Below are 16069 nucleotides of genomic sequence, written 5' to 3'. Positions count from 1 at the left end.
GGCGCGCGCTGGAGAGGCGGGTGGTGCCTAGGGGCCCGAGGGCTCTCGGAGGCGCCCCGCGGGCCGGTCGGGACGGCGGTCGCTCCCCGGGGCCGCGTCCTCACGCGCGTCCCGCCCGCTGGGGGGGGGGGGGTCCGGAGGTGCGGCCCTGCTCGGCCCACGAGGGACGCGCGGCGGGGAGCCCGCGCTTGTCAGGAGAAATAGAAGCGCACTCGAGGCCCTGCCTTTTGGTTTGTCAGTGAGCCCGCCTTGTGTGGGCCTTTTTTGTGTGTTTTTTGTTTGGCTTTTCTTGTGCTTAGGAAACACCCGACTACTTGAGATCTAAGTTTATGAGTTACCTTTTAATTAGAAAAAACAGCTTCCAGCGTCTCTTTTTATTGTCTTAAACATTTAAGTACGTTTCTGTTTTTTTTAACGCTTCTGTGTGTCCTTGTAGGCTGCCTGAAGGAGAATGGCCCTGCCCGCCCTGCAGGCCCCCGGGTGGCTCCGGTCCCTGAGCGTGCGGCGCCTCCTCGGGGCCGCGGGGCCCGGCGGCCGCCGTCGGGGGCCCGGGAGGGCGCCGCGCCGCGGGCTTCCTGCTCGGCCCCCGGCGCCCTCCCCCAGCGGCTTTCTCCAGTGGGGCTTTAGGACTTACAGGACTTCCTCCCTGTGGAGTAATAGTTCCCAGCTTCCCTTGTCAAGTGGGCAAGAAATTAATTCTGCCCAAGGCACTGTGCTTCCGTCGGTGCCCGAGCGGTCGCCGAAGACACCGGAGGTGCCCGCCTCTGAGGCTGAGCCGTCTCTGGAAGGTACTGCTGGGCGCCCAGGAAAGCCCGCCCGCGGCGGTGGCCTGAGTTCAGCCGCCTCGGTCCTCTAAGTTCACTAGGTACCTTTCCACTAGCAGAGAGCGTTTCCAGGGTCCGGGTCCGAGAGCTCACGCTTTGCCTCTCTCCCCCCACATGGCCCGCTTCGAAGGGCTGGACGATGTGCCCCCGGTGTCTCCGCTGCAGCCAGTTTCGGAGGAGGAGGCCATTCAGATCGTCGCCGCCCCCCCACTGCCCCCCGCTTCCTTCACACTGCGAGACTATGTGGACCATTCTGAGACTCTGCAGAAGCTAGTGCTTCTAGGTAAGTCTGAGCGACCTGCAAATACTTCTTGAGTGTACTCATTTCTCTCTTGTTCCAGTGAAGCGCTTCTCTTTGTATTTAACCTCCAAATGTTTTCGTAGTTATTTATAATGTGTTGCTTGGTTCCTTAGAGGAACCGGGATCGCATTGCCAGGCAGTGTTTTTGAGGACCCCAGTGTTTTACTTCTCTATTTGCTCCCCAGATGTTTTCTGCCCGCCGTACATCCCGGGAGGCTAAGGTCTGTGCACGAGGGTTCCTTTGCCAGCTGGCTTCTGGGCTGCCTGAGCCCAGCGGGAGGCACCTGCGGGAGGAGAGGGAGGGTGGCTGGGAGTATTTTTTCCTGTCCCCTCCCTGCTTTGGGTCCTGTAACTGCCTCCTCCCTGACGACAGCTCCTACTGAGAAACCCTTTCTTAACTGCTTCCAGCTCCCTCTTGGTTTGGTAATACTTTTTCTCTCTGTCTCTTTAGCTCTAGGGTGCCCGTGTTTGTTCTCTTAATTCTGCTCATACCACTGTGTAGAGTCCCTTCATTAAAGTTGTTTTCATTGGAACTTTCTAGGGCAATTTGTTTTGCCTGCCAGACCCTGATTGATACAGCAAGTGTGTGTAACACTAACTGAACACAGCAGTAATGTCTGTAGTTACTGAACTGATGGGGTAAAGCCAACTTAGACTGTGGCCACCTGGAAGTTAGAATCATGTATTTATTATTCATTTTATGTGACCCCAGAACCTACCAAAAGGACCTGGTCCATAGTAGGCATTCAGTGACTGTTTTTTCCAAGGTAATGAAATTGTAGGCCTGTGTTTGTGCTGACAACAGTGTGCCCTCCTGAGGAGACCCTGTCTGCTGTCGCTGTGAACAAGCAGCTTTTCAGGAGTTCTGTCTCCGCGCAGTCAGGGTGTGACAGGTCGTGCTGGGCAACGCACTTCAGCACCTGTGAGCTGTACTTGTAGTTACTCTGGAGGTCTGAACCTTGTGATTTTTAGAGCGTTCCTTCTCCCATTTGGCACAGATTTCTGGAACTGGTTTCTAATTTATTTACCCATCCATTCAAAATTTTCACTTTTTTTTTATTATTATTTTAAATTGCAAAAGAATTACATCGAATTGTTAAAAGTGCAAGTATTACAAAAGAACTTTTAACCTCTCTATGTCTGCGGTTCCACTTTTCCCAAGGTAACCATCATTACCAATTAGTGGGGCGGCTGCCATACCTTTTTCTGTGCAAATATTACCATACAAAAAGCTGTACATAGGTTTTAGGCTTTTGTGTAGTCAATATTATTTTTTAAATTGTGTTTTCTTGTAGTTTTAAAGTTGGTATACATTTAGATTTAGACCTATATGAAGTTAATTTTCATATCAGATACAGAAGGAATTCTTAGTTTTTTTGAGTGGTCCCATTGTATTCTAATGAGTCATCCTTTCGACCGTTGATTTGAATGCTGTTATTATCGTGTGCGAGCTTTTTCATTCTCCCTGGCTCTGTTTCTGGTCTTCATTCTGTGTGTCTATAACCTATTTTTCTGGTTTTGACCATCTCATATCAATACCTGTTTAATATCCAGAAATTTGAGTTTAGAATTATATATGGATCCAAAAATAGGGAATTATAATTTTTCTAGTTTTGGACACCATTAAAGAAAGGGTGTTTTTATTTCATTGCTTTTGTACTTAAGACTGTGAAGTTGCATCGAGAAATCAGTTTGAGAGTTATTTTTAAACTGAAGAAACTTAACAAATATGAAATTTGAATCTAAACTTAAGGTTTTACCTTATCTTCAAATGTTTACTATAAATCAGGAATAGGCCTTTCCTGTTCATGTCTGTTTATATTTTAAATCAAAAGGAACAATGAGAGAATGAAGTGCTGGGTTTTAACGAGAATCTCGAATTACAGGTTGCTGTGACTCTCTGCCTGATTAACGCCAACAGCTAATTATTTCCATAACGGAAGAATGCCCTAAAGTAACGACAGGGTGTTTCCCCTTTTCAGTCTTCCTCTCCTGTCCCTCGTCTGATTTACTCAGGTTGCCTGAGACTGAAGAGTTTGCAAGGGTAGAGCTGCGCACGTTCTGCTTTGTGGTGGCCTGCAGCTGCCGGTCTGCACATAGGCGTTTCGTGACTCCCTCAAGGGACCTGCCTCTGTGCTAAAGACCGGGGTACAGTGATGAGTGAAACACAGGGTCATTTTCACTCCTGTGGAGGGACCATAAACATATTTTAAAATAATGCTTGTAACTAAGAAAATGGCTTTTTAAAAACTTCAAAGAAACTGTCTTTTTCCATATGGTTTGTTACCCTACAGAATTGCCAGTTAAGTAGTTACTATGGAGCTCATTAGGGGCTCGTAAGTATCCTTCCAAGCATATTTAAGAAACCATAGATGCTGATGATGACCCCAATGTGACTTCATGAATTTGTTTTGGGTGGAAATTTAGCCCTAAATGTACTGTGTTCCTCTATCTGAGACTTTGAAATAAATACTATATTTTTGTTTTATTTTTATTTCTATATCCAATGTAGTGTAAAAATATGTTTTCTATTGGCCTATCTCATTTCTGCTTTGGTTAGGTCGCTGACCTCCATCACTAGTTTCTTGAGCTTCTGTGTAGAAGTTTAATGACTAAGTTAAACAGTTCTCTTCAGACAGTGTTTGTATTTATTACAGGAGTGGACTTGTCCAAGATAGAGAAACACCCAGATGCAGCCAACCTCCTTCTGAGACTGGATTTTGAAAAAGACATTCAGCAAGTACTCCTGTTCCTTAAAGACCTGGGTATAGAGGATAACCAGCTGGGAGCATTCCTGACAAAAAATTATGCTATTTTCTCTGAAGACCTTGAAAATCTTAAGACCAGGTAGGGTTTTTAGAATGACTCTCATATAACCCAGAAGGGATTATGAAGGAAATATATGTGTGAGCTATTTTTCAAGTCTCCGGTGCACAAGGATTAGCTGTTCTCTCCCTGTGACATGTAAATATTTTCCCCAGATTGTTACTTGTCTTTGGCTTTGCTGATGCTGTTTTCCTGTCTTGAATTTAAATTTTTTATATAGTTAAATTTATCAATCTTGCCCGGCTGGGTGTGGCTCAGCGGTTGAGCGTCAACCTAGGATCCAGGCAATTGGTGTTCAGTTCCCGGTCAGGGCACATGCCCAAGTTGCGGGCTCGATCCCCAGCTGGGGGTGTGCAGGAGGCAGCGGATCAATGACTGTCTCATCATTGATGTTTCTCTCTCTCTCTCTCTCTCTCTCTCTCTCTCTCTCTCTCTCTCTCTCTCTCTCTCTCTCTCCTTCTCTCCTTTCCTCTCTCTGAAATCAATAAAGATGTGTATATTTTTTAAAAGTTATCTTTTCTCAGAGACTGCTTTAAAGAAGGAACAGTCATTTGAATATAAAGTATAGTGTCTGATAAATGGTATAGAAATATCATAGGCGTTAAAGGTAGACATAGAATTAGTGGAAATCTCAACTTTGCCATTAATTAGCTGGTAGTCTTCCAAGGTATTTAACTTCTCTGGATCTATGTTTTTTCAAATGTAATATGGAACTATTACCTGGTGTACAGGTTATTCTGTTTTTTCTGGTAAGAATTAAACAAGACAATGTTGTGCTATATTTTAGGCATTTACTAAAACAGACTTTTACTATGTTTATAGATTTCTAAAAATCAGTAATGTTATTTTATAGTCAGGTTTTCTATATTTCACTACCTTATTTTGGTTTGTAGAAACTTTTTTTTCCCTACCAAGTAACAAAATAAGATTAACTGAAAAGGGAATTATTTTCTGCTTTTAAGTGTAAATGGGGACCATTCTAGAGTTGGATGGATGCTTGATTTAACCGTATTCGGGCCATTATTATAGAATGTGGTTTTTTTATTTTTATTGGTGTGGGAGCCTTTTTAAAAAGCTATTTTGGAAAGTAGCATGCCACTAGTAAATGTTCATCATGTATGTGTATTTTTGTTTGTTTCTTTAGAGTGGCTTATCTACAGTCAAAAAATTTCAGTAAGGCAGATATCACACAGATGGTCAGAAATGCGCCATTTTTGCTGAATTTTTCAGTGGAAAGACTGGATAACAGATTGGGATTTTTTCAGAAAGAACTTGAACTTAGTGTGAAGAAGGTAAAGGGGAGAATTTGTATATTTCCATGTCAGCTCTGTTTAGTAATCTTTAAACCATGTTTTTAACAGGTGTGAGTAAGCCTGCTGGGTCAAACATAGAGCTGTATTATTTTATAATATTCCATCACATTGCTTCCTTTTGTTTTTAGTGTTTGTTTTTGCCCTCAAACAGTACTAAATTTATGTATTTGTAGGGTTCCTAGCTCTTCTCTGACAGGGTCGTTTTAGAATTTTTAGTTTTGTATTTCTAGTAATGCTTTGGTTTTCCAAACTAGTTGGATATGCATGTCTAGTGATGATAGATTGTTTTATAACCACAGACTAGAGATCTGGTAGTTCGTCTCCCGAGGCTACTAACTGGAAGTCTGGAGCCCGTGAAAGAGAACATGAAGGTACGATGGCCTGAAGGTTTTGAGAAATCCGTTTTTTTTTCTTTAAGGGTTGGAGTCTGAAGAGTACAGATTTTGCTATTGTCATCTTAAAGAAAACTATATTATAAATGATGTTCTTTCTAAAAACATGAAGATAAACAAAATGATATAACAGCCCTGGCCAATTTGGCCCAGTGGTTAGAGCGTCGGCCCACAGACTGAAGGGCCCCACGTTCGGGGTGCAGGCTCCATCCCTGGCCCTGGTCGGGGCGTGTGCGAGAGGCAGCCAATCACTGTTTCTCTCCCTCCCTTCCACTCTCCACTCTCTGAAAAGCAATGGAAAAATATCCTCGTGTGAGGATTAAAAAAGAAAAGAAAATGATATAATAAATATCTAGCAGGCTATTTGTTTTAGTTGACAATATTTTCACGTTTGCAGGTATTACATGAGTAAGTCCCCTTGCAGACGCTGATGCCGGTAACCCTAGAGTAACTTAGGTACCTGAGTGATCCCTGGAAACCGCTTCCGTTGCCCAGTATGAGAGTCTGTGCCTATGTCGCCCAGGTGGGAGATGAGTTTTGGAGGCTGGGTCCAAGACACTTCTATGACAAGATCAGTGGGCAGCACCTCGCTCTCCTTGGGGCCTGTGCCACTGCCAGCCCTAGTGCTACCTTGGACCATCCATGTCACTCTTCACTGTTTTCTCTCCCAGAGACGAGCATAGAGCAAGGGCAGCAGACTAGTTAGTATACAAAGCTGAAGTAATATTTGAAATTATCATCTAAGGCCTATTTTCTTAGGTGCTTAAAATGTTTCATAGTTGTAAAAATTGTTATTGAGCACGTGCCCACACAGTCTGCTGGGGGGAAGAGTTCCTGCTCTCACGGAGCTTCCAGTCTAGTTGGGGGGGGAGCATGTTGAGTGGTACAAGCAGGGCCCTGGTGGGGTGAATAGCTACTGTGACTGCACTAGACGACCGAACCCATGTTTGGGTGTTTAGTTTTTTCCATCTGTCTGGAATTTTGACATGTAGTTTTTCAGATACCACTTGGGAGCAGAGGTTCAAAAAACACTTTGAAAATCTTACTGCTGGTCTGTGTGGTGGGGCCTGAAAGATAATCTGACCAGGTCTCCCATGCCCGCCTTCATTCTCTCAGAATTTGATAGCTCCTCTTTGATCCTCTGGATGATCACCTGCTGTGAGTAGCTCATCTCAGGAGAGGGCTGAAATTCAGGTTACTCCAGAAGTAGGAAGCTATCATCCCTTGAGGGCTTTGGCATGGCTGTCTCCAGATTTTAATGTGCTCATTCTAAATTTTGAAAGAATCAATGTGTCCTCTGGCACAGTACCCAGCTAACGCTCTATTCATGACTTACAGCAACTCTACTTTCTTTTAGGTTTATCGTCTTGAACTGGGTTTTAAACATAATGAAATTCAACATATGATCACCAAAATCCCAAAGATGTTAACTGCAAACAAGAGGAAGCTTACGGAGATTTTCGATTACGTGCACAATGTGATGAGCATTCCCCACCACATCATGGTCAGGTTCCCACAGGTATGCGCACAGCTGTGCGAGCTGCTCTAGCATAACGCTGCTCACTTGTGAAAGTGCCTTGCTGTTTGTGAAGGACTTGGACCAGGTGCAATCTGGTTCTGAGAGTTGTGTGAGGGTCTTATTTATTTTGCCCATCTTTTTATTAAGAACACATCTAGCAGAGTAGAGGGAGGGATGCTTGTGAAAAGTTCACCCTGTCCATCTCCAGAGGAGAAATAAGTGATGAACCTATGCCTGTTGGAATCTAATGTATTCTCATTTATGTTTTTGTCCATTTAAATTTGAAGTAGATCTCTTCCCTTAAAGGTCCTTAAGTATTACACATACTTTTTTATTCGCAGTCTATGTAAATCCATTAGTTAACAAGCCATATTGTAATGATCTCCTACTGAAGCCTAAAACAGTTCCAGTTTGCCACGACAAAGCCTTAATTATATATTTAAGCTAATCAGACTTTCCTGTTCTTTACCTAGGGAGTGACAATATCTGCCTGTTTTCAAGAATGTTAACTCTGACAGCAGAGATCTTGTCTTTCTTACACGCACTGCTGAATTCCCAGTGCTTGGACTATACCTGGCAATTAGTAGGCACTAGGTAAATATTTGTTGAACAAATAAATGATTGCATTTCATTAAAGTTATTTTCTTTCCTGTTTGCCATGTAAGTAGAGTAAGTATTCATTGGATAAATGGAAGACTGAATTTCATTAAAGTGATCGATCCTTTTACACTTCATTTACTAGAAATGTTCTTGATATAAAGATGGGCAAAATAAATATGACTTTAATATAACTCAGAACTAGATTGCACTTGGTCCAATTCCTCCACAAATAGCAATGCTTATTTACCTGTCATACTTCACTATGAATGGGCCCTTAACAGAATTTTTTCTGTTTCATCAGATGCCTGCAGTGGTACAAATTTGGCTTTTGGAACAATTGTAAAATAAGTAATCTTCAAGTAAAAAGTAATGGCAGTTGGTTTTTCCCGGGGTTGGTAGATAATCCAGTGACAGTTAAAGCATGATAAGAGATTTGAGGATAAAAAAATCAATCAGACATGGTCTGTATTCTTATGGAATTTGTAATCTGACATGGAAAATGGGTTTTAAAAAATGTAATTGCTTTACACAAAGTTAGAACTTAACCATATGTCTTATAGTTACTCAATTCAGAAGAGGTAGGGAAATCATAACAGCTATTGAGTGCTGCTTATGGGCCAGCACTGTCTTTCCTGCTTTACTTGTACTAATTCATTTAATCCTCAACAGTCCTATGAAGTAGGTACTATTATTATCCCTACCTTATAAATGAAGAAAGGGACCCTAAAGAGGTTCAGTAACTTGTCTAAGGTTACCCAGGTAACGGGGCAGAGACAGGATTAGAACTTTGGCAGTTGAGCTTAAAAACCATGCTCTTAACTAGGATTTGCTGCCACTCTAAGTGGCATTTGAGTTGTCAGTAGAATGAGTGGGGTCTCAAAGATGGACAGAAACTTTATAAGTAGAGGAAACTATAAACTTGACCAGATGCACTAAAATCACATTTAAAAGATTATAGTCATCCCAAACTCTAGATCCTGGAATGCCCAGTTGTAGAACTGTGGCTTCCACACTGGGACTCTTAGACCCCTAGAAGCCTGGGTAGTATTGCTGGGGGAAACCCCCCAAAAACTTATTAATGGAAAAATACATTAACTGAACAACAGGCTGTGAGGAAACTGATACAGACTTTAAATTTTTGGCAGGTGCTTTTAAACTTCTGGTGTGAAACTACTTTTCTCAAGCAAATAAGGTTGCTGGCACAGCTATTTTATGATTAATTAAAACGGGAAACACAACAATAGGAATGGTTAATTTGGTCATTTCAAAGCAGGATGGTGGAGGCAAAGGATAACACAGTAGGGGAATGACATGAGGAAACCTCTAGCTAAGGAAAGATGTTGTAGTCAGGATCCCGTGACACCTTGTCTCTCCTCTCCCCAGTGCAGGCTTCTCTGAAGGCAGGGAAACAGGGAATCAGTAATTGTCAGGCCAGGTTTTTGTTTTACTCTGATAATTTAATGGATAATTAACAGAATGAAATTTTCCTGACAATGGCAAAGTGGCCCCTCATGGTTAACAGTCAAAAAAAGAAAAACCTGATCTGAGCTATGGATTTTGGACTGGCAAGATCATCCAAATCTCTAATAAGAATACAGTAACGCTGAACCATTGGAGAAGTAACAACATCTGGTCATAAACTACATAAGTGCTTTAAAGTGTCAATATATTTAGGAAATTGCTAATGAATAGTTGGGAGTTTCAGAGTTATTTATGGTTTTATCTGTATGTTGTATGATAATTTTGTGAGTCAAGAGTCACTGCAAAAGAGTCATACTTCTAAAGCAGCAATTTCCAACTTTTCTCTTCTCATAGCACATAAACTATCTACTAAAATTCCGCCGCACACCAAAAATATTTTTTGCTGATCTTACACAAAAAATAGGTATAATTTAGATTCCTTCACACCAAGTGGCTATTGTTGTGTTAGCTGTTGTCATACTTTTATTGAAAAGTTAAGGGAAAAGTCAGTGCCCCTGACTAAAGAGTCCGATATTACATGTTTTAAAAATTATTGCACAACAGTTGAAAATCACTGTCCTAAAGAAATACATCTAGAAGCTCCCTACATTTTTATGAGCAGTATTGGGAATTTAGTTACCAAAATGAAGGCAGGACAGCATGTCATTTGTTTTTTCAGAGAGAAAAAGATGTTTTGTTCAAAACCAAGCCAATTCCGTTGAGTTAGCACGCTGTACTTTTTAACAATTTTTCCCATGTGTCTGGATTGATTAGTCGATGTTCTTTGCCTACATTGTAGCCCTTAATTTTTTAGAATGGCTCTGTTTGTAAGTTTTGAGTCCCTTTTTAATTATAATTTCTTAGTGGAAGCTATAGGGTTTAAACCCTGGGCATTTATCATATTTACTGAGCATGTGGTCAATATATTTGTTAGCCTATTAAAATTTTTAGCCTTATAAACACTTTGATAGTTCATCTTTCAGTGCACAATTTTTTAAACTTTTTTTCTTTTGTAGGTATTTAATACAAGGTTGTTTAAAGTCAAAGAAAGACATTTGTTTCTGGCCTATTTAGGAAGAGCACAGTATGATCCAGCAAAACCTAACTACGTCTCTTTGGACAAATTGGTATCCGTGCCTGATGAAATATTTTGTGAAGAGATTGCCAAAGCCTCACTACAGGACTTTGAAAAGTTCTTAAAAACTCTATAGTTTTTGATAAATGTTAAAAATGTAATAATGTAAAGTAATTGTATGTATGAATAAATTAATATCTTTCAAAATAAATGCGCAAGCCTCAATTCATATTGGAAACAATTTCTCGACATTGTAAATCTCCAGTAGATCTTTCTTAAGAAAGTCCCTAGTGACTTAGTTCTCTGACTCCACCATTTCCTCCCTCCTGGGGACGGAGAAGACTCGAGGCAGAGCTTAGAGAAGCGCGTGGGCGTCTGGACGCGGGCGGCGGGCTCGGGGCAGCTGGCTGCTCCCGGGGGTGCTGAGTTCCTGGAGCGCACCGCGTTGCCCAGCACCTGCTGCTCGCTGAGATGCGCCCGCAGCACCTGCGGCTGGGGCTGTACGCGGCCGTCCTCCCGAGGCCGGTCCTGGGGTGCGCACAGGTAGCTGCCGGTCAGGGAGGGGGGCGGGAAAGCGGTTTGAAGGTAAGTAGGTGGCAGTGGGGCACAAAAGGTCACAACAGCCAACTTACTGCCTGTGTGCAAAGGCTTGTAACGGTGACACTTTTACATTCGCCGTTTAGCTGTGTAGCCCTGGGCAGCCGTAACCTCGGAGCCCGATGATCTGGAAAATGGGGCCTCAGGATGGAGGAGACGCTAACGCCGGGCCCCTAGGGAACCGCACCTGGGCCTGGCGCTCAGCTTCCTCCAGGACAAAGCAGCAGCGGGACGGGGCTGGAGGATGCGACCACGCCCTGCCCGACGAGCACCGGCGCGGGGCCCGCCCTCCCGGGGGTGCAGAACCCCGACGACGCCTCCGCCCGACCAGCACCTGCGCGGGGCCCGCCCTCCCGGGGGTGCAGAACCCCGACGACGCCTCCGCCCGACCAGCACCTGCGCGGGGCCCGCCCTCCCGGGGGTGCAGAACCCCGACCACGCCCTGCCCGACGAGCACCTGCGCGGGGCCCGCCCTCCCGGGGGTGCAGAACCCCGACCACGCCCTGCCCGACCAGCACCTGCGCGGGGCCCGCCCTCCCGGGGGTGCAGAACCCCGACCACGCCCTGCCCGACCAGCACCTGCGCGGGCCCGCCCTCCCGGGGTGCAGACTCCCGACCACGCCTCCGCCCGACCAGCACCTGCGCGGGCCCGCCCTCCCGGGGTGCAGACCCCCGACCGCGCCCCAGCTGTCCCCACTCCTTCCCCGGGCTCGTCCCTCCCCGTCGCACCGAACTCTCCTCGGAACCCGTAGCCGGGCGCGGAAAACGTGCGGCCCCTTCGGTCGCTAAGGACGCGAGCGGGACGCCACGCACGCCGGGCACGGAACGTCACCCCCAGCACTGCGCCTGCGCGGGCGTCCTCCCGCGCCTCGCGAGGAGAGCTGCTGCGCCTGCGCGCGCCCTCTGGGACTTACCCAGCAGGCACCGCTTCAGCCTCGGGTCAGGATGGCGGGCCGGCCGGCTGGTAGGTGACGGCGTCCCCGCGGGCGGGCGTCGCCGCGCTCGACCTCTCATTCTCGCGGCTCCCCTCGACCTTTGCTTCCTTCCCTCCGCTCTCGCTAAGCGGCCGGTGTCGCGGCCGAAGGGGCGGGGGCTCGGGTCCCGCCTGAAGGCCGCCGGTCGCCTGCCCGCTGCTGACCCAGCCCGGTTGCGCGGGGCGTGGGCCGCGCCCCCCTCCTGGGGACGGTGCCCGCGGCGGCTCCCACCCCGGCGCTCGCCCAGCTGCCCGCGCCCGGCCCGCGCCCCGCTGGGCCTTGGGAGAGTTCAAGGGCACAGGGCACTACTTGGGTGGCTTTGGGCCGAAACGCGCCGTCCGGGGCGTCAGCGCGGCCGGTCCCGCGGGCGCCGCTAGGGTGGGGTTGGTGCGCCCTGGACGCCGGGGCCGAGGGGTCGGGGCAGCGCGCGCCGTCCCGCCGGGGACTAGAGGTCGCGGGGCCGAGGGCGCAGGGGAGCTTCCCGCGCCCCTCGTCGGGCGCGCCGCTCTGCCTGCGGACTTGGAGGAGCCTGTACGTACTGTAGGCTCCGGAACAAACAGTTATCACCGCGTAGAGTGCAGACGGTACCGGGACAGCTAACGCCGAACGTGACCGTCAGGTTCAGCGTCACCTTCCCCGGCGGCGGTTGCTCGTCTCTGCCCCCTGGCGGGGTAGGCGGGCGTCGCTGTTTCAGAAAGGACCGGGCCCTTCCTCCCTGCGCTCGGCGACGGCGAAGCTCTTGGGGGAGCGTCCACTTGCCAGAAAAACCCCTGAACCTGAGTGACACCGAGCGCTCTGGGGGTGAGGGGGGCACTTGAGAATTCACTGTTTAGTTTAACGCGGCAGATGTTGGAGGCACTGTGCCCCTGTGCGGTGGGTGGAGCCAGGCAGACCTGGCCTCAACTCTGGCACCAGCTGGCTTCCGTCCTGAACGGGGTGACCTCTGTGATTCCTCTTTTGCAAGGACAGGGGTGCTTGTAAGCAAACCTAGTTAATCCGGGTCAAGCAAGTAGGGCGGTGCTGGGCACACAATAACTGTTCAAAGAGTGTTGATCAGTCTCACCATCGCTGGTTAATATACTTATAAATAATCGGCTTTCTACAAGTAAGCTTGTCGACTGTCGCCTCTTTGGTACTTGTGTTCCCAGAAGCAGTGTTATCCATGGTGCTTAATTTCGGAGATTTACCAAAGCCTTGTCCTACTAAGGAGAGGGGCGAGGAGGGCTTGGAGTAGGAGTTTGCTTTCCTTCCTTGGTAAGGGGCTAGCCCTAGACAAAGTTTGAAAAGAAATTTTAGCCTTGCTCTACCTCCCCTTCTGTGCCACATTTCTGCTGTGAGCATCAGGCACTGTCGTGTTGCCCTTAGCAACAGCTACTGGGTTATTCCCCAAGGAGTTTTAACATTACCTGTTTCTCCTCACCTGTTTTCAAGTGTCGATATTCCCTTGGTGAAAGTCAGCTGCTTGGGAGGTGGAAAATGGGAATCTTTTGGTAATGTAGAATAAAAATTTTGGAGGATGAGGGTCGTTGAGACCTGCCACCCTGTCCTGAAATCTCACCCCCTTTTCGTACAACCCCAACACCCTTTAAAAGAAAAGTTCACACTTATCACCTGAAATGTATTTCTGAAACTACAAATAAAGGAGACGTTATTATTTCCTTTCCCATCCCCTCCCCCTTTTATTCTGGTAGTTGCAGGGGGACGTAAAGGGCTGGCATGCTCTACTTGACGAGCCTAGAGTGGCAATAATTGTACTCATAAGTGTTTTGTGCATTAGGTGTTTTGAGCTTACTCTTTTTTTCCATGACTTGCCCAGTTTTTTTTACCTGCAGTCCCTTTTGCTCATAGATAAAATAAGCAATTTTTATCTACAGTATGTAAAGTGTACGCTTTTAAAAGGAAATGTCTTCATATGTTTGCAGAGTAGTGGTTGCTTGCCTATCAAGTTTTCATATAGACAAGTGAATTGTAGCAACTAACAGTGTGTCAATATCAGTTGCAGCATCAGGCCGGTGGCTAGAGGGTATTCGAAAGTGGTACTACAATGCTGCAGGATTCAACAAGCTGGGTGAGTACCTGGGCTGTTTTCTTTTTTGTTTTTGTTTGTTTGTTTTTTCTGGGAGTAGTACTTCTGCAAAAGTCATTATGGGTCCAGAAAAGTTAACTAATTGTGCTTGTGTACATTAGAAGACATTAAAATTAAGTCACATTTAATTGTTATGTTAAAAATCACCTCCACTTTTTATTATTATTATTTTAAAATATATCTTTATTGATTTCAGAGAGAGGAAAAGAGAGGAAGAGAGAGAAAGAGAAACATCAATGATGAGAGAGTCATTGATCAGCTGCCTCATGCACGCCCCTGACTGGGGATTGAGCCCGCAACCCGGGCATGTGCCCTAACCAGGAATTGAACCCCGATCACCTGGATCCTAGGTTGATGCTCAACTGCTGAGCCATGCCCGATTGGGCCACTTTTTATTATTTTGAGAGGAGGGAGGGATGGAATTGTCTAAAGTGTTTGAGGTGGAAATAATTTATGTCCTTGAAATACAGCACCTGGACATTTTCCTTAGTGTGTGCCCCCTCTCCCAACTCCTCTGCTTAGCATTTAAAATTTAAGTTGTATGAACTTTAGAAGTAGCGATTTTTCAAATTTGATTTGTGTTTTAAAACAAGGTAGACATTTTAAAATTTGTTTTAGATAAAATGTGAATTTTGTGGCAGTGAATTTTAAAAGGCTCATGTATTGTTTCCACAGTACCATTTTAGAAATAATCCATTAAATAACCCATTATTGTGTGTGCAATACATTGAGCATCATACCTAACTCCTGATATTTCACCTAAAGTCTTAAGTTTATAAGTCGTAAAGATATTTTACTCATTTTTTTAAAATTCCTGATTTTCAAGATACATATTCCATCTAATTCTCTTGTTTCCTGTAATAGGGTTGATGCGGGACGACACAATATATGTGAATGATGATGTAAGAGAAGCCATAAGAAGGCTTCCTGAGAACCTGTATAACGACAGAGTGTTTCGCATCAAGAGAGCACTGGACCTGTCCATGAGGCAGCAGATCTTGCCGAAAGAGCAGTGGACAAAATATGAGGAGGTAGAACAGCGTCTGTGTGTCTGACAATATGGGCCACTAAGGATTGAGTGTTACAAACAGAGAAAGTCATTTGCGTAGTGCTTTAGAGTTCTTTACGTTGTGACAAATAAATATGACAGTACAGTGAGGTTCATAGAGCAAATGTTAACTTGTTTTAGAAACGGGTGTTGAGACGTAAAGGTGAAGCGACTGCCGGAATCACTGGGTCTCTGATACAGATCCAGGTGTCTTGCCTGCCAGGCCTGCCTTCTGCACTCTGCCTCCTGTGCAGAGGAGAAAGTGCTGTTCGTGTGATCAGCCCATGGAGGGGCTCCCAGCTCCCAGGAAGGACTCTCAAGCACACCCTTGCCCCTTAAAGTGCATTGTAACTATGCAGCAGCTTACAGACTCTCATTTTTTCTCTTTTCTGTCAGACTTTCCATTCACATCTCATCAAAGCAAGTATCTTCGTGGGTTTTACATCTTAGAAAAGCAGATAGTTCTTAGTCCCAGAATATTTTTTTCTTAAGTTGGAAATGAATTTTGATGACTCTTTTGTCGTGTAAGACCTGCTGAGTGTTTGGAGTAATCCAGTACGTGATGGCATCGTATGATATTTTTCTCTTATCCGTCCTTTAGGACAAATTCTACCTGGAACCGTATCTGAAAGAGGTTATTCGGGAAAGAAAAGAAAGGGAAGAGTGGACAAAGAAGTAACCACGCACTTGCAGCCTGTGGGTTCAGCTGTCCTCAGTATTTTATCCCGTTGGTTAAACCTGAAACGTACAATTTAAACCATCTGGGTTTCAAATGTATTACTTTAAATAAATGTCTATTATAACTGTGGTTGGAGTTTTAATTCCAAAGCTTAGTCTTCATAACTACTGAGTTTACTTATCTGTTAAATTCCTTCCAGACTTACAGGGTATTTTTCAATTAGTGTTTAACGGCCTCCTGAAGCTTAGAGAAGCCATTTAAAAAAATTTGTTTTTTCATTCCTCGCTTGAGGATATGTTTATTGAGTTAAGAGAGAGCCATCAGTGTGAGAAAGAAACATCGATTGATTGCCTCCGTTGATCCCCGACCAAGAA

At 45.5% G+C, this 16069-nt stretch overlaps 2 protein-coding genes across 4 annotated transcripts; both read left to right on the top strand.

The window, feature by feature from the left end:
- The first annotated feature begins 243 nt into the window (after window positions 1-243).
- Window positions 244-10541, top strand: MTERF3 (mitochondrial transcription termination factor 3). Of its 3 annotated transcripts, XR_015715780.1 has the most exons (8): window positions 244-788; window positions 955-1107; window positions 3783-3972; window positions 5096-5243; window positions 5564-5635; window positions 7014-7175; window positions 7649-7769; window positions 10253-10338. XR_015715780.1 is itself a non-coding variant. In XM_016198462.2 (7 exons), exons 1-7 carry the CDS (start codon window positions 452-454, stop codon window positions 10445-10447), a joined length of 1257 nt encoding a protein of 418 aa, XP_016053948.2. In that variant the 5' UTR covers window positions 244-451; the 3' UTR covers window positions 10448-10541. The 3 variants fall into 3 exon arrangements, 2 of the variants coding, with proteins under 2 accessions (XP_016053948.2, XP_087681416.1); XM_016198462.2 differs by lacking the exon at window positions 7649-7769 and having other exon boundaries at window positions 10253-10541; XM_087825290.1 differs by lacking the exon at window positions 10253-10338 and having other exon boundaries at window positions 7649-9031.
- A 1277-nt stretch (window positions 10542-11818) lies between these two features.
- Window positions 11819-15824, top strand: UQCRB (ubiquinol-cytochrome c reductase binding protein). Its single transcript, XM_016198520.2, has 4 exons — window positions 11819-11872; window positions 13879-13950; window positions 14833-14999; window positions 15618-15824. The coding sequence occupies exons 1-4, from the start codon at window positions 11854-11856 to the stop codon at window positions 15693-15695; spliced, it is 336 nt and encodes a 111-aa protein (XP_016054006.1). The 5' UTR covers window positions 11819-11853; the 3' UTR covers window positions 15696-15824.
- The last annotated feature ends 245 nt before the right edge of the window (window positions 15825-16069 follow it).

The sequence above is a fragment of the Miniopterus natalensis genome, chromosome 16 (genome assembly GCF_054644295.1).
Source record: "Miniopterus natalensis isolate mMinNat1 chromosome 16, mMinNat1.hap1, whole genome shotgun sequence".
In the NCBI taxonomy this organism is placed as follows: Eukaryota; Metazoa; Chordata; class Mammalia; order Chiroptera; family Miniopteridae; genus Miniopterus; species Miniopterus natalensis.
This window is presented reverse-complemented; position numbering and strand designations above follow the sequence as displayed.

What these genes read in the sequence shown, in the direction of transcription:
- MTERF3 (XM_016198462.2), top strand. Translation starts at nt 452, where the DNA reads ATGGCCCTGCCCGCCCTGCAGGCCCCCGGGTGGCTCCGGTCCCTGAGC. An exon ending in TTGAACTTAGTGTGAAGAAG is followed by an intron (nt 5,244 to 5,563) that starts GTAAAGGGGAGA and finishes TTATAACCACAG; the next exon opens with ACTAGAGATCTGGTAGTTCG. An exon ending in TCATGGTCAGGTTCCCACAG is followed by an intron (nt 7,176 to 10,252) that starts GTATGCGCACAG and finishes TTTCTTTTGTAG; the next exon opens with GTATTTAATACAAGGTTGTT.
- UQCRB (XM_016198520.2), top strand. An exon ending in TGCAGGATTCAACAAGCTGG is followed by an intron (nt 13,951 to 14,832) that starts GTGAGTACCTGG and finishes TTCCTGTAATAG; the next exon opens with GGTTGATGCGGGACGACACA. An exon ending in AGTGGACAAAATATGAGGAG is followed by an intron (nt 15,000 to 15,617) that starts GTAGAACAGCGT and finishes TCCGTCCTTTAG; the next exon opens with GACAAATTCTACCTGGAACC.